Source organism: Mustelus asterias, chromosome 8 (assembly GCF_964213995.1).
Source record: "Mustelus asterias chromosome 8, sMusAst1.hap1.1, whole genome shotgun sequence".
Taxonomy (NCBI): Eukaryota; Metazoa; Chordata; class Chondrichthyes; order Carcharhiniformes; family Triakidae; genus Mustelus; species Mustelus asterias.
In genome coordinates, this window is record NC_135808.1 from 46,372,113 (window position 1) to 46,390,550 (window position 18,438).

General features: G+C 45.3%; 1 protein-coding gene across 1 annotated transcript in view; it reads left to right on the forward strand.

Annotated features, from left to right (window-relative positions):
• The window catches only part of LOC144497123 (tenascin-R-like), a 291,741-nt gene that overhangs the window by 186,999 nt on the left and 86,304 nt on the right, over nt 1-18,438 (forward strand). The window contains exon 11 of the mRNA XM_078217919.1: nt 13,054-13,184. Coding sequence (XP_078074045.1) covers nt 13,054-13,184 — 131 coding nt within the window. The remainder of the gene's footprint in view (nt 1-13,053; nt 13,185-18,438) is intronic.

Genomic DNA, 18,438 nt, shown 5'->3' on the forward strand with positions numbered 1-18,438 from the left:
TGAGCTCTCTCCAGATTTGACTTTCACTGTGAGCTCTCTCTGAATTCCAATTTCAATGTGCACTCTCCCTAGATTCCAGCATCACTGTGAGCTCTCTCTCTCTCGATTCCAGTATCACTCTGAGCTGTCTCTCTAGATTCCAATACCACTGTGAACTCTCTCTAGATTCCAATTTCAGAGCCCTGTGAGCTCTCTCTCTAAATTGCAATATCAATGTAAGCTCACTCTCTTGATTCCAAGAACACTGTGAGCTCTCTCTTGATTCCAAGAACACTGTGAGCTCTGTTTCTAAATTCCGGTATCACTGTGAGTCTCTCTCTAGATTCCAATAACACATGTGCTCTCCATTTCTAGATTCCAGTATCACTGTGAGCTCTCTCTAGATTCCAGTATCACTCTGAGCTGTCTCTCTAGATTCCAATACCACTGTGAACTCTCTCTAGATTCCAATTTCAGAGCCCTGTGAGCTCTCTCTCTAAATTGCAATATCAATGTAAGCTCTCGCTCTGGATTCCAATATCACTGTGAGCTCTCTCTCTAGATTCCAATATCACAGTGAGCTCTCGCTTGATTCCAATATCACTGTGAGCTCTCTCTTGGTTCCATTATCACTGTGAGCTCTCTCTAGATTCCAATAACACCGTGTGCTCTCTTTCTAGATTCCAATATCACTGAGCACTCTCTCGATTCCAATATTACTGTGAGTTCTCTCCAGATTCCAATATCACTGTGAGCTCCCTTTACATTCCAATATCACTGTGAACTCTCTCTCCAGATTCCAACATCACTGTGAGATCTCTCCCGAGATGCCAGTATCAGTGTGAGCTCACTCTCTAAATTCCGATATCACTGTGAGCTCTCTCTCTAGATTCCAATATCACTGTGAGCTCTCTCTCTCGAGATTCCAATATCACTGTGAGCTCTCTCTCTTGATGCCAGTATCACTGTGAGCTCACTCTCTAAATTCCAATATCACTGTGAGCACTCTCTCTAGATTCCAATATCACTGTGAGCTCTCTCTAGATTCCAATATCACTGTGAGCTCTCTCTCTAGATTCCAATATCACTGTGAGCACTCTCTCTAGATTCCAATATCACTGTGAGCTCTCTCTAGATTCCAATATCACTGTGAGCTCTCTCTAGATTCCAGTATCACTGTGAACTCTCTCTCTATATTCCAATGTCACTGTGAGCTCCTTCTCTCGATTCCAGTATCACTGTGAGCTCTCTCGCGATTCCAGTTTCACTGTGAGCTCTCTCTAGATTCCAATATCACTGTGAGCTGCCTCTCCAGATTCCAGTATCACTGTGAGCTCCCTCTCTAGATTCCAATATCACTGTGAGCTCTCTCTAGATTCCAGTATCACTGTTAACTCTCTCTCTATATTCCAATGTCACTGTGAGCTCCTTCTCTCGATTCCAGTATCACTGTGAGCTCTCTCGCCATTCCAGTTTCACTGTGAGCTCTCTCTAGATTCCAATATCACTGTGAGCTGCCTCTCCAGATTCCAGTATCACTGTGAACTCTCTCTCTAGATTGCAATATCACTGTGAGCTCCTTCTCTCGATTCCAGTCTCACTGTGAGCTCTCTCTAGATTCCAATATCACTGTGAGCTCTCTCCAGATTCCAATATCACTGAGAGCTCTCTCTCCAGATTCCAATGTCACTGTGAGCTGTCTCTAATTTCTAATTTCAGTGTGAGCTTTCTCTAGATTCCAATATCACTGTGAGCACTCTCTAGATTCCAATAACACTGTGATTTCTGTCTACATTCCAATATCACTGTGAGCTCTCTCTAGATGCCATTATCACTGTGAGCTGTCTCTCTCAACGCCAGTATCACTGTGAGCTGTCTCTCTAGACGCCAGTATCACTAGGAGCTCTCTCTCTAAATTGCAATGTCACTGTGAGCTCTCTCTCTCAATTCCAATATCACTGAGAGCTCCCTCTCTAGATTCCAGTATCACTGTGAGCTCACTCTGGATTCCAATATCACTGTGAGCTCTCTCTCTCAATTCCAATATCACTGAGAGCTCCCTCTCTAGATTCCAGTATCACTGTGAGCTCACTCTGGATTCCAATATCACTGTGAACTCTCTCTCTTGTTTCCAATATCACTGTGAGCTCTCTCTCTTGTTTCCAATATCATTGTGAGCTCCCTCTCTAGATTCCAGTATCACTGTGAGCTCACTCTGGATTCCAATATCACTGTGAGCTCTCTCTCTTGTTTCCAATATCACTGTGAGCTCTCTCTCTTGATTCCAAGAACACTGTGAGCTCTCTCTTGATTCCAAGAACACTGTGAGCTCTGTTTCTAAATTCCGGTATCACTGTGAGTCTCTCTCTAGATTCCAATAACACATGTGCTCTCCATTTCTAGATTCCAGTATCACTGTGAGCTCTCTCTCTAGATTCCAGTATCACTGTGAGTTCTCTCTCTCTAGATTCCAGTATCACTGTGAGCTCTCTCTAGATTCCAGTATCACTGTGAGCTCTCTCTCTCTCTAGATTCCAGTATCACTGTGAGCTCTCTCTAGATTCCAGTATGATTGTGAGTTCCCTCTCTGGATTGCAATATCACTGAGAGCTCTCTCTAGATTCCAATATCACTGTGAGCTCTCTCCAGATTTGACTTTCACTGTGAGCTCTCTCTGAATTCCAATTTCAATGTGCACTCTCCCTAGATTCCAGTATCACTGTGAGCTCTCTCTCTCGATTCCAGTATCACTCTGAGCTGTCTCTCTAGATTCCAATACCACTGTGAACTCTCTCTAGATTCCAATTTCAGAGCCCTGTGAGCTCTCTCTCTAAATTGCAATATCAATGTAAGCTCTCGCTCTGGATTCCAATATCACTGTGAGCTCTCTCTCTGAATTCCAGTATCACTGTCAGCTCTCTCTCTTGATTCCAAGAACACTGTGGGCTCTCTCTTGATTCCAAGAACACTGTGAGCTCTGTTTCTAAATTCCGGTATCACTGTGAGTCTCTCTCTAGATTCCAATAACACATGTGCTCTCCATTTCTAGATTCCAGTATCACTGTGAGCTCTCTCTAGATTCCAGTATCACTCTGAGCTGTCTCTCTAGATTCCAATACCACTGTGAACTCTCTCTAGATTCCAATTTCAGAGCCCTGTGAGCTCTCTCTCTAAATTGCAATATCAATGTAAGCTCTCGCTCTGGATTCCAATATCACAGTGAGCTCTCGCTTGATTCCAATATCACTGTGAGCTCTCTCTTGGTTCCATTATCACTGTGAGCTCTCTCTAGATTCCAATAACACCGTGTGCTCTCTTTCTAGATTCCAATATCACTGAGCACTCTCTCGATTCCAATATTACTGTGAGTTCTCTCCAGATTCCAATATCACTGTGAGCTCCCTTTTCATTCCAATATCACTGTGAACTCTCTCTCCAGATTCCAACATCACTGTGAGATCTCTCCCGAGATGCCAGTATCAGTGTGAGCTCACTCTCTAAATTCCGATATCACTGTGAGCTCTCTCTCTCTAGATTCCAGCATCACTGTGAGCACTCTCTCTAGATTCCAATATCACTGTGAGCTCTCTCTAGATTCCAATATCACTGTGAGCTCACTCTCTAAATTCCAATATCACTGTGAGCTCTCTCTCGATTCCAATATCACTGTGAGCTCTCTCTCTAGATGCCAGTATCACTGTGAGCTCACTCTCTAAATTCCAATATAACTGTGAGCACTCTCTCTAGATTCCAATATCACTGTGAGCTCTCTCTAGATTCCAATATCACTGTGAGCTCTCTCTCTAGATTCCAATATCACTGTGAGCACTCTCTCTAGATTCCAATATCACTGTGAGCTCTCTCTAGATTCCAATATCACTGTGAGCTCTCTCTCTAGATTCCAATATCACTGTGAGCACTCTCTCTAGATTCCAATATCACTGTGAGCTCACTCTCTAAATTCCAATATCACTGTGAGCTCTCTCTCTAGATTCCAATATCACTGTGAGCTCTCTCTCCAGATTCCAATGCCACTGTGAGTTCTCTCTCTAGATTCCAATATCACTGTGAGCTCTCTCTCTGAATTCCAGTATCACTGTCAGCTCTCTCTCTAGATTCCAATATCACTGTGAGCTCTCTCTAGATTCCAATATCACTGTGAGCTCTCTCTCCAGATTCCAATGCCACTGTGAGTTCTCTCTCTAGATTCCAATATCACTGTGAGCTCTCTCTCTGAATTCCAGTATCACTGTCAGCTCTCTCTCTAGATTCCAATTTCACTGTGAGCTCTCTCTAGATTCCAATATCACTGTGAGCTCTCTCTCTAGATTCCAATATCACTGTGAGCTCTCTCTCTTGATTCCAATATCACTGTGTGCTCTCTCTCTCAATTCCAGTATCACTGTCAGCTCTCTCTCTAGATTCCAATATCACTGTGAGCTATCTCTAGATTCCAATATCACTGTGAGCTCTCTCTCCAGATTCCAATATCACTGTGAGCTCTCTCTCCAGATTCCAATATCACTGTGAGCTCTCTCTCCAGATTCCAATATCACTGTGAGCTCTCTCTCCAGATTCCAATATCACTGTGAGCTCTCTCTCCAGATTCCAATATCACTGTGAGCTCTCTCTCCAGATTCCAATATCACTGTGAGCTCTCTCTCTGAATTCCAGTATCACTGTCAGCTCTCTCTCTAGATTCCAATATCACTGTGAGCTATCTCTAGATTCCAATATCACTGTGAGCTCTCTCTCCAGATTCCAATATCACTGTGAGCTCTCTCTCCAGATTCCAATATCACTGTGAGCTCTCTCTCCAGATTCCAATATCACTGTGAGCTCTCTCTCCAGATTCCAATATCACTGTGAGCTCTCTCTCTAGATTCCAATATCACTGTGAGCTCTCTCTAGATTCCAATTACACCGTGAGCTCTCTTTCTAGATTCCAATATCACTGAGCACTCTCTCGATTCCAATATTACTGTGAGTTCTCTCCAGATTCCAATATCGCTGTGAGCTCCCTTTACATTCCAATATCACTGTGAACTCTCTCTCCAGATTCCAACATCACTGTGAGATCTCTCCCGAGATGCCATTATCAGTGTGAGCTCACTCTCTAAATTCCGATATCACTGTGAGCTCTCTCTCTAGATTCCAATGTCACTGTGAGCTCTCTCTCCAGATTCCAATGCCACTGTGAGTTCTCTCTCTCTTGATTCCAGTATCACTGTGAGCTCTCTCTCCAGTTTCCAATATCACTGTGAGCTCTCTCTCTTGATTCCAATATCACTGTGTGCTCTCTCTCTCAATTCCAGTATCACTGTGAGCTCTCTCTCCAGATTTCAATATCACTGTGAGCTCTCTCTCTAGATTCCAATATCACTGTGAGCTCCCTCTCTAGATTCCAGTATCACTGTGAGCTCTCTCTCTAGATTCCAATATCACTGTGAGCTCCTTCTCTCGATTCCAGTCTCACTGTGAGCTCTCTCTAGATTCCAATATCACTGTGAGCTCTCTCCAGATTCCAATATCACTGAGAGCTCTCTCTCCAGATTCCAATGTCACTGTGAGCTGTCTCTAATTTCCAATTTCAGTGTGAGCTTTCTCTAGATTCCAATATCACTGTGAGCACTCTCTAGATTCCAATAACACTGTGATTTCTGTCTACATTCCAATATCACTGTGAGCTCTCTCTAGATGCCATTATCACTGTGAGCTGTCTCTCTCAACGCCAGTATCACTGTGAGCTGTCTCTCTAGACGCCAGTATCACTAGGAGCTCTCTCTCTAAATTGCAATGTCACTGTGAGCTCTCTCTCTCAATTCCAATATCACTGAGAGCTCCCTCTCTAGATTCCAGTATCACTGTGAGCTCACTCTGGATTCCAATATCACTGTGAGCTCTCTCTCTCAATTCCAATATCACTGAGAGCTCCCTCTCTAGATTCCAGTATCACTGTGAGCTCACTCTGGATTCCAATATCACTGTGAACTCTCTCTCTTGTTTCCAATATCACTGTGAGCTCTCTCTCTTGTTTCCAATATCATTGTGAGCTCCCTCTCTAGATTCCAGTATCACTGTGAGCTCACTCTGGATTCCAATATCACTGTGAGCTCTCTCTCTTGTTTCCAATATCACTGTGAGCTCTCTCTCTTGATTCCAAGAACACTGTGAGCTCTCTCTTGATTCCAAGAACACTGTGAGCTCTGTTTCTAAATTCCGGTATCACTGTGAGTCTCTCTCTAGATTCCAATAACACATGTGCTCTCCATTTCTAGATTCCAGTATCACTGTGAGCTCTCTCTCTAGATTCCAGTATCACTGTGAGTTCTCTCTCTCTAGATTCCAGTATCACTGTGAGCTCTCTCTAGATTCCAGTATCACTGTGAGCTCTCTCTCTCTCTAGATTCCAGTATCACTGTGAGCTCTCTCTAGATTCCAGTATGATTGTGAGTTCCCTCTCTGGATTGCAATATCACTGAGAGCTCTCTCTAGATTCCAATATCACTGTGAGCTCTCTCCAGATTTGACTTTCACTGTGAGCTCTCTCTGAATTCCAATTTCAATGTGCACTCTCCCTAGATTCCAGTATCACTGTGAGCTCTCTCTCTCGATTCCAGTATCACTCTGAGCTGTCTCTCTAGATTCCAATACCACTGTGAACTCTCTCTAGATTCCAATTTCAGAGCCCTGTGAGCTCTCTCTCTAAATTGCAATATCAATGTAAGCTCTCGCTCTGGATTCCAATATCACTGTGAGCTCTCTCTCTGAATTCCAGTATCACTGTCAGCTCTCTCTCTTGATTCCAAGAACACTGTGGGCTCTCTCTTGATTCCAAGAACACTGTGAGCTCTGTTTCTAAATTCCGGTATCACTGTGAGTCTCTCTCTAGATTCCAATAACACATGTGCTCTCCATTTCTAGATTCCAGTATCACTGTGAGCTCTCTCTAGATTCCAGTATCACTCTGAGCTGTCTCTCTAGATTCCAATACCACTGTGAACTCTCTCTAGATTCCAATTTCAGAGCCCTGTGAGCTCTCTCTCTAAATTGCAATATCAATGTAAGCTCTCGCTCTGGATTCCAATATCACAGTGAGCTCTCGCTTGATTCCAATATCACTGTGAGCTCTCTCTTGGTTCCATTATCACTGTGAGCTCTCTCTAGATTCCAATAACACCGTGTGCTCTCTTTCTAGATTCCAATATCACTGAGCACTCTCTCGATTCCAATATTACTGTGAGTTCTCTCCAGATTCCAATATCACTGTGAGCTCCCTTTTCATTCCAATATCACTGTGAACTCTCTCTCCAGATTCCAACATCACTGTGAGATCTCTCCCGAGATGCCAGTATCAGTGTGAGCTCACTCTCTAAATTCCGATATCACTGTGAGCTCTCTCTCTCTAGATTCCAGCATCACTGTGAGCACTCTCTCTAGATTCCAATATCACTGTGAGCTCTCTCTAGATTCCAATATCACTGTGAGCTCACTCTCTAAATTCCAATATCACTGTGAGCTCTCTCTCGATTCCAATATCACTGTGAGCTCTCTCTCTAGATGCCAGTATCACTGTGAGCTCACTCTCTAAATTCCAATATAACTGTGAGCACTCTCTCTAGATTCCAATATCACTGTGAGCTCTCTCTAGATTCCAATATCACTGTGAGCTCTCTCTCTAGATTCCAATATCACTGTGAGCACTCTCTCTAGATTCCAATATCACTGTGAGCTCTCTCTAGATTCCAATATCACTGTGAGCTCTCTCTCTAGATTCCAATATCACTGTGAGCACTCTCTCTAGATTCCAATATCACTGTGAGCTCACTCTCTAAATTCCAATATCACTGTGAGCTCTCTCTCTAGATTCCAATATCACTGTGAGCTCTCTCTCCAGATTCCAATGCCACTGTGAGTTCTCTCTCTAGATTCCAATATCACTGTGAGCTCTCTCTCTGAATTCCAGTATCACTGTCAGCTCTCTCTCTAGATTCCAATATCACTGTGAGCTCTCTCTAGATTCCAATATCACTGTGAGCTCTCTCTCCAGATTCCAATGCCACTGTGAGTTCTCTCTCTAGATTCCAATATCACTGTGAGCTCTCTCTCTGAATTCCAGTATCACTGTCAGCTCTCTCTCTAGATTCCAATTTCACTGTGAGCTCTCTCTAGATTCCAATATCACTGTGAGCTCTCTCTCTAGATTCCAATATCACTGTGAGCTCTCTCTCTTGATTCCAATATCACTGTGTGCTCTCTCTCTCAATTCCAGTATCACTGTCAGCTCTCTCTCTAGATTCCAATATCACTGTGAGCTATCTCTAGATTCCAATATCACTGTGAGCTCTCTCTCCAGATTCCAATATCACTGTGAGCTCTCTCTCCAGATTCCAATATCACTGTGAGCTCTCTCTCCAGATTCCAATATCACTGTGAGCTCTCTCTCCAGATTCCAATATCACTGTGAGCTCTCTCTCCAGATTCCAATATCACTGTGAGCTCTCTCTCCAGATTCCAATATCACTGTGAGCTCTCTCTCTGAATTCCAGTATCACTGTCAGCTCTCTCTCTAGATTCCAATATCACTGTGAGCTATCTCTAGATTCCAATATCACTGTGAGCTCTCTCTCCAGATTCCAATATCACTGTGAGCTCTCTCTCCAGATTCCAATATCACTGTGAGCTCTCTCTCCAGATTCCAATATCACTGTGAGCTCTCTCTCCAGATTCCAATATCACTGTGAGCTCTCTCTCTAGATTCCAATATCACTGTGAGCTCTCTCTAGATTCCAATTACACCGTGAGCTCTCTTTCTAGATTCCAATATCACTGAGCACTCTCTCGATTCCAATATTACTGTGAGTTCTCTCCAGATTCCAATATCGCTGTGAGCTCCCTTTACATTCCAATATCACTGTGAACTCTCTCTCCAGATTCCAACATCACTGTGAGATCTCTCCCGAGATGCCAGTATCAGTGTGAGCTCACTCTCTAAATTCCGATATCACTGTGAGCTCTCTCTCTAGATTCCAATGTCACTGTGAGCTCTCTCTCCAGATTCCAATGCCACTGTGAGTTCTCTCTCTCTTGATTCCAGTATCACTGTGAGCTCTCTCTCCAGTTTCCAATATCACTGTGAGCTCTCTCTCTTGATTCCAATATCACTGTGTGCTCTCTCTCTCAATTCCAGTATCACTGTGAGCTCTCTCTCCAGATTTCAATATCACTGTGAGCTCTCTCTCTAGATTCCAATATCACTGTGAGCTCCCTCTCTAGATTCCAGTATCACTGTGAGCTCTCTCTCTCGATTCCAATATCACTGTGTGCTCTCTCTCGAGATTCCAATATCACTGTGAGCTCTCTCTCCAGATTCCAGTATGACTTGAGCTCTCCATCTAAATTCCAATATCACTGTGAGCTCTCTCTAATTTCCAATATCACTGTGAGCTCTCTTTAGATTCCAATATCATTGTGAGTTCCCTCTCTCGATTCCAATCTCACTGTGAGCTCTCTCTAGATTGCAATATCACTGTGAGCTCTCTCCCTAAATTCCAGTATCACTGTGAGTTCTCTCTCTCGATTCCATTATCACTGTGAGCACTCTCTCCAGATACCAGTGTGACGTGAGCTCTGTCTCTAGATTGCAATATCACTGTGAGTTCCCTCTCTAGATTCCAATGTCACTGTGAGCTCTCTCTCCTGATTCCAGTCTGACTGTGCGCTCTCTCTCTAGATTCCCGTATCACTGTGAGCTCTTTCTCCAGATTCCAGTGTGACGTGAGCTCTCTCTCTCGATTCCACTATCACTGTGAGCTCTCTCACTAGATTCAATATCACTGTGAGCTCTCTCTCTCTAGATTCCAATATCACTGTGAGCTCTCTCTCTGGATTCCAGTATCACTGTGAGCTATCTCTCTCTAGATTCCAATATCACTGTGAGCTTTCTCGAGATTCCAATATCACTGTGAGTTCCATCTCTAGATTCCAGTATCACTGTGAGCTCTCTCTCTCGATTCCAATAACACTGTGAGCTCTCCCTCTAGATTCCAATGTCACTGTGAGCTCTCTCTCCAGATTCCAGTATGACGTGAGCTCTCTCTCTAGATTCCGGTATCACTGTGAGCTCTCCCTCTAGATTCCGGTATCACTGTGAGCTCTCACTTGATTCCTATACCACCGTGTGCTCTCCATTTCTAGATCCTAATATCACTGTGAGCTCTCTCTAGATTCCAATATCACTGTGAGCTGCCTCTCCAGATTCCAGTATCACTGTGAGCTCTGTCTCTGAATTGCAATATCACTGTGAGCTCTCTCTCGGTTCCAATTTCACTGTGAGCTCTCTCTAGATTCCAATATCATTTTGAGCTCTCTCTTGATCCCGATATCACTGTGAGCTCCCTCTGGATTCCAATATCACTGTGAGCTCCCTCTAGATTCGAGTTTCACTGTGAGCTCTCTCTAGATTCAAATTTCAGTGTGCACTCTCCCTAGGTTCCAGCATCACTGTGAGCTCTCTCTCTCTCGATTCCAGTAGCACTCTGAGCTCTCTCTCTGGATTCCAATATCATTGTGAGCTCTCTCTAGATTCGAGTTTCATTGTGAGCTCTCTCGCGATTCCAATTTCAGTGTGCACTCTCCCTGGATTCCAGTATCACTGTGAGCTCTCACTCTAGATTCCAGTATCTCTCTGAGCTCTCTCTCTAGATTCCAATATCACTGTGAGCTCTCTCTCTAGATTCCAATTTCAGTGTGACCTCCCCCTAGATTCCAAGGTCACTGTGAGCTCTCTCTCTAGATTCCAGTATCACTCTGAGCTCTCTCTCTGGATTCCAATATCATTGTGAGCTCTCTCTCGATTCGAGTTTCATTGTGAGCTCTCTCGCGATTCCAATTTCAGTGAGCACTCTCCCTGGATTCCAGTATCACTGTGAGCTCTCACTCTAGATTCCAGTATCACTGTGAGCTCTCACTCTAGATTCCAGTATCTCTCTGCGCTCTCTCTCTAGATTCCAAGATCACTGTGAGCTCTCTCTCTAGATTCCAATTTCAGTGTGACCTCCCCCTAGATTCCAAGGTCACTGTGAACTCTCTCCAGGTTCCGATATCACTGTGAACTCTCTCTGGATTCCAATTTCAGAGCACTGTGAGCTCTCTCTCTAGATTACAATATCACTGTTAGTTCTCTCTCTCGATTCCAATATCACTGCGAGCTCCCTCTCTAGATTCCAATATCACTGTGAGCTCTCTCTCCAGATTCCAGTATGACGTGAGCCCTCTCTCTAGATTCCAATATCACTGTGAGCTCTCACTTGATTCCTATACCACCGTGTGCTCTCCATTTCTAGATTCCAATATCACTGTGAGCTCTCTCTAGGTTCCAATATCACTGTGAGCGCTCTCTCGATGCCATTATCACTGTGAGCTGCCTCTCCAGATTCCAGTATCACTGTGAGCTCTGTCTCTGAATTGCAATATCACTGTGAGCTCCTTCTCTCGATTCCAATATCACTGTGAGTTGTCTCTAGATTCAAATTTCACTGTGAGCTCTCTCTAGATTCCAATATCATTTTGAGCTCTCTCTTGATCCCAATATCACTGTGAGCTCCCTCTGGATTCCAATATCACTGTGAGCTCTCTCTAGATTCGAGTTTCACTGTGAGCTCTCTCTAGATTCCAATTTCAGTGTGCACTCTCCCTGGATTCTAGTATCACTGTGAGCTCTCTCTCTCTAGATTCCAGTATCACTCTGAGCTCTCTCTCTTGATTCCAATATCACCGTGAGCTCCCTCTAGATTCCAATATCACTGTGAGCTCTCTCTAGATTCCAATTTCAGTGTGACCTCCCCCGAGATTCCAAGATCACTGTGAGCTCTCTCTGGATTCCAATTTCAGAGCACTGTGAGCTCTCTCTCTAGATTCTAATATCACTGTGAGCTCTCTCTCTAGATTCCAATATCACTGTGAGCTCCCTCTCTGGATTCCAGTATCACTGTGAGCTATCTCTCTCTAGATTCCAATATCACTGTGAGCTTTCTCGAGATTCCAATATCACTGTGAGTTCCATCTCTAGATTCCAGTATCACTGTGAGCTCTCTCTCTCGATTCCAATAACACTGTGACCTCTCTTTCTAAATTCCAGTATCACTGTGAGCTCTCCCTCTTGATTCCAATATCACTGTGAGCTCTCTCTCTCGATTCCAATAACACTGTGACCTCTCTTTCTAAATTCCAGTATCACTGTGAGCTCTCCCTCTAGATTCCAACATCACAGTGAGCTCTCATTTGATTCCAATATCACTGTGAGCTCTCTCTAGGTTCCATTATCACTGTGAGCTCTGTCTCTAGCTTCCAATATCACTGTGACCTCTCTCTCGTTTCCAATTTCAGTGTGAGCTCTCTCTGGATTCCAATATTACTGTGAGCTCTCTCTAGATTCCAACATCACTGTGAGCTCTCTCTAGGTTCCATTATCACTGTGAGCTCTGTCTCTAGCTTCCAATATCACTGTGACCTCTCTCTAGTTTCCAATTTCAGTGTGAGCCCTCTCTGGATTCCAATATCACTGTGAGCCCTCTCTGGATTCCAATATTACTGTGAGCTCTCTCTAGATTCCAACATCACTGTGAGCTCTCTCTCTGGATTCCAATATTACTGTGAGCTCTCTCTAGATTCCAGTATCACTGTGAGCTCTCTCTAGATTCCAGTATGACGTGAGCTCTCTCTTTAGATTTCAGTTTCAATGTGAGCTCACTCTCTAGATTCCAGTATGATGTGAGCTCTCTCTCTAGATTCCATTATCAGTGTGAGCTCTCTCTCCAGGTTCCAATTTCACTGTGAGCTCTCTCTCCAGGTTCCAATTTCACTGTGAGCTCTCTCTCTAGGTTCCAATTTCACTGTGTGCTCTCTCTCTCTAGATTCCAGTATCACTGTAAGCTCTCTCTAGATTCCAGTATCACTGTGAGCTCTCTCTCTAGATTCCAGTATCACTGTGAGCTCTCTCTCTAGATTCCAGTATCATTGTGAGTTCTTGATTCTGCTCTGCCTCTTCCTTACTTCTCCGTGCCTCCCTTACAGCTCTGGATCCTCCGCGAAACCTGTCCATCAGTGAGGTTAGTCGAAGGAGCGCGCTGATCTCCTGGCTTCCCTCCCAGGCTGAGACTGAGAACTACGTGCTTGTGTACAAGGACAGGAGTGGGCGGCGGAAGGTATGTCTGTTTCTTTTCGGTAATATTTGTCATTCTGCCTGGTGTTTGAGCGTGAAATATGTGATGATCTTTTCCTGTGAAATGTTGCAACAGTAAATGTCTGTGTTAAAGAAGGAGAAAGAGATTGTCTCAACCCCTGTTACCATTTCCTGTTTTCTCCCAGTTTGTCCATTCCAGCTTCTCCCTAACCAGCAACTTCTTTCCCCTTTAACCTTCTGCCTGTAGTCATGCCAGCCTGGATGGGCTATAATTACAGACTGATGCAAACTGGTGACCAATGATAACCACAACCCATCCAAGTAGTTCTCGCACTGTAAGCTGTCTAGTTGAGCACTGAGGTTCTTGAAGTTCATATTAAAGATAAACTGAGTGTGGCAGAGCAGGCGGATCCACTTGTTAGCTCCCGGAATATTTAGATGGTCCAAGATCAGCGCAGACTGCTTTTGCCCTCTGCATAGCAACAAGGTTGGAAACTGGTTCTTCTAGTTGTGCCCTAACCTTTCCCCAGTTAGTAGCAGCTACTGCTGTTCGATCAAAATCAATTCGCACAGTAATACCACAGATCAGGACCCAGACTCCCTGATACACAATCACCCTGCTTTCCTGTTTCCTGGAAACTTCCGTGCTCGCTCCCCCACTCTCTGCCCCACTCAGTGCCTTGAGCACTGCCCCATCCACATGCTGCCTTGCTCGCTGCCCTGCCCTGTGCCCTGCCTTGTTCCCCATCCTCTATCCAACATCTACCCAACCCTCTGCCACCCACCCTCCCGCTTGCCCGTTTGCTGCACCAATTGCTGCCCCTCTCGCCAACCAATGCCCTGCTCGCTGACATACTTGCATTCGGAGGGGGGATGGTTATTGAGCACTTGGAATCGGGGGAGTGAATTACTGGGGATCGGGAGAATGGATCGGTGGGGATCAGGAGAATGGATCGCTGGGGATCGGGAGAATGGATCGGTGGGGATCAGGAGAATGGATCGATGGGGACTGGGAGAATGGATCGCTGGGGATCGGGAGAATGGATCGCTGGGGATCGGGAGAATGGATCGGTGGGGATCAGGAGAATGGATCGATGGGGACTGGGAGAATGGATCGCTGGGGATCGGGAGAATGGATCGATGGGGATCGGGAGAATGAATCACTGGGGATCGGGAGAATGGATCGCTGGGGATCGGGAGAATAGATCGATGGGGATCGGGAGAATGGATCGCTGGGGATCAGGAGAATGGATCGCTGGGGATCGGGAGAATGGATCGGTGGGGATCGGGAGAATGGATTGATGGGGATCGGGAGAATGGATTGATGGGGATCGGGAGAATGGATCGATGGGGATCGGGAGAATGGATCGGTGGGGATTGGGAGAATGGATCGCTGGGGATCGAGAGAATGGATCGCTGGGGATCGGAGGAGTGAATTACTGGAAAATAGGTCGATGGGGATCAAGGGAATGGATCTCTCGGGATCGGGGGAGTGAATTACTGGGGATTGGGTGAGTGAACCGCTGGGGATCGGGCGAGTGAAACAGGAGAATGGATCACTTGGGGATCGGAAGAATGAATCACTGGGGATCGGGAGAATGGATCGTTGGAGTGAATCACTGGGGATGCTGGAGTGAATTACTTGGGGTCTGAGGAATAAAGTATTAGGGATTGGGGCAGTGATTCATAGCGGACTTGTGGTTTGAATCACTGGGGATCTGGGGAGTGATTCACTGGGTATTATGGAAGTAAATCACTGGGGATCGGTGTAGTAAATTACTGAGGATCAGAGAATTTGCACCCTGGGAATTGAGGGTGTGGATCACTAGTAATCCAGGAAGTCCGGTTAGTCTTACTTCGGTGGTCGGTAAGTTGATGGAAAAGGTCCTTAGGGATAGGATTTACGACCATTTAGAAAGATGCAGCTTAATCCGGGATAGTCAGCACGGATTTGTGAAGGGCAAGTCGTGCCTCACAAATTTGATAGAATTTTTTGAGGAGGTAACTAAGTATGTAGATGAAGGTAGGGCAGTTGATGTCATATACATGGATTTTAGTAAGGCGTTTGATAAAGTCCCCCACGGTCGGCTTATGAAGAAAGTAAGGATGTGTGGGATAGAGGGAAGTTTGGCCGATTGGATAGGTAACTGGCTATCTAACAGAAGGTGGTGGTGGATGGAATATTTTCGGACTGGAAACCGGTTACCAGCGGAGTGCCACAGGGATCAGTGCTGGGTCCTCTGCTCTTTGTCATTTTTATAAATGACTTGGAGGAGGGGGCTGAAGGGTGGATCAGTAAATTTGCTGATGACACCAAGATTGGTGGAGTAGTGGATGAGGTGGAGGGCTGTTGTAGGCTGCAAAGAGATATAGATAGGATGCAGAGCTGGGCTGAAAAATGGCAAATGGAGTTTAACCCTGACAAATGCGAGATGATTCATTTTGGTAGGACAAATTTAAATGTGGATTACAGGGTCAAAGGTGGGGTTCTGAAGAATGTGGAGGAACAGAGAGATCTTGGGGTTCATATCCATAGATCTCTGAAGGTTGCCACTCAAGTGGATAGAGCCGTGAAGAAGGCCTATAGTGTGTTGGCGTTCATTAACAGGGGGTTTGAGTTTAAGAGCCGTGGGGTTATGCTGCAACTGTACAGGACCTTGGTGAGACCACATTTGGAATATTGTGTGCAGTTCTGGTCACCTCACTACAAGAAGGATGTGGAGACACTGGAAAGAGTGCAAAGGAGATTTACCAGGATGCTGCCTGGTTTGGAGGGTAGGTCTTATGAGGAAAGGTTGAGGGAACTTGGCTTTTCTCTTTGGAGCGGAGGAGGTTGAGAGGAGACTTGATAGAGGTTTATAAGATGATGAGGGGGATAGATAGAGTGAACGTTCAAAGACTATTTCCTCGGGTGAATGGAGTGGTAACTAGGGGGCATAGCTATAGGGTTCATGGTGGGAGATATAGGAAGAATGTCCGAGGTAGGTTTTTTACTCAGAGAGTGGTTGGGGTGTGGAATGGACTGCCTGCAGGGATAGTGGAGTCAGAAACTTTAGGAACATTTAAGAAGCTATTGGATAGGCACATGGAGTACTTCGGGATGATAGGGAGGAAATAGCTTGATCTGGGTTTCAGACAAAGCTCGGCACAACATCGTGGGCCGAAGGGCCTGTTCTGTGCTGTACTGTTCTATGTTCTATGTACTGATCATGGGAATCACTGGGGATCATGTGAGTTAATAACTGGAAATCTAAGGAGTGAATCATTGAGGGGATGTGGGAAATGATTCACTGGGGATATGAGGAGTGATTCACACGGGCCCAGAGGATGAATTACTGTGGATCGGGGCATGAATTACTGGGAATCCGGGGAGTGAATTACTGGGGATCTGGGAAGTGAATTACTGGGGATCGGGAGAGTGAATTACTGAGGATCTGGGAAGTGAATTACTGGGGATCGGGAGAGTGAATTACTGAGAATTGGGAAGTGAATTACTGGGGATCGGGAGAGTGAATTACTGAGAATTGGGGAAGTGAATTACTGGGGATCCGGAGAGTGAATTACTGGGGATCATAACATAAGAACTAGGAGCAGGAGTAGGCTATCTGGCCCCTTGAGCCTGCTCCGCCATTCAATAAGATCATGGCTGATCTTTGCATGGACTCAGCTCCACTTAACCGCCCACTCATCATAACCCTTAATTCCTTTACTGTTCAAAAATGTATCTATCCTTGCCTTAAAAACATTCAATGAGGTAGCATCAACTGCTTCACTGGACAGGGAATTCCACAGATTCCTTTGTGTGAAGCAGTTCCTCCTCAACTCAGTCCTAAATCTGCTCCCCCTTATTTTGAGGCCATGCCCCCTAGTTCTAGTTACATCCGCCAGTGGAAACAACTTCCCTGCTTCTATCTTATCTATTCCCTTCATAATCTTCTATGTTTCTATAAGATCTCCCCTCATTCTTCTGAATTCCAATGAGTATAGCCCCAGTCTACTCAGTCTCTCATCATAAGCCAACCCTCTCAACTCTGGAATCAACCGAGTGAATCTCCTCTGCACCCCCTCCAGTGCCAGTATATCCTTTCTCAGGGGATCAAAACTGTACACAGTACTCCAGGTGTGGCCTCACTAGCAACTTATACAGCTGCAACATAACCTCCCTGTTTTTAAACTCCATCCCTCTAGCAATGAAGGACAAAATTCCATTTGTCTTCTTAATTACCTGCTGCACCTGCAAACCAACTCCTTGAGATTCTTGCACAAGGACACCCAGGTCCCTCTGCACAGCAGCATGCTGCAATTTTTTACCATTTAAATAATAGTCCATTTTGCTGTTATTCCTACCAAAATGGATGACCTCACACATACCAACATTGTACTCCATCTGCCAGACCCTCGCCCACTCACTTAGACTATCTATATCCCTTTGCAGACTTTCAGTGTCCTCTGCACACTTTGCTCTGCCACGCACCTTAGTGTCATCTGCGAATTTTGACACACTACACTTGGTCCCCAACTCCAAATCATCTATGTAAATCGTAAACAATTGCGGTCAAAGAACAAAGAACAAAGAACAATACAGCACAGGAACAGGCCCTTCGGCCCTCCAAGCCCGCGCCACTCCCCGGTCCAGGATTGAATCCTGAATCCAGGATCCCCGCCCAATTTTCCTGCCTATCTACATCCTAATATCCTATCCACCGAGCTGTCCCTCACAGCTACGATGCTTTGTTCATCACAACCTATTAACTCACCCCCACCCCCCCATTCCAGACCATGTGATCTCCAGGGAGAGGCGAAAACCCAGAGTGAAAACCCCAGGGCCAATATGGGGAAAAGAAATCTGGGAAATTCCTCTCCGACCCCCTGAGGCGATCGAAACGAGTCCAGGAGATCACACTGGCCCTGATCAGAAAATGCTTCCCAACCCTATTCATTTCCACTTCTGCTTTACGAACACCATCTGAATTCCCTGCCCCCGAGACAGGTTCCCAACTATCCGCAGTCTCGCTCTGTACTGGCACCAGCAAGATGATCATAGAATGAAGCCTTGAAACGAGAAACAAAGAACAATTAGCCCGCGCCGCTCCCTGGTCCAAACTAGACCACTCTTTTGTATCCCTCCATTCCCACTCCGTTCATATAGCTGTCTAGATAAGTCTTAAACGTTCCCAGTGTGTCCGCCTCCACCACCTTGCCCGGCAACCCATTCCAGGCCCCCACGACCCTCTGTGTAAAATATGTCCTTCTGATATCTGTGTTAAACCTCCCCC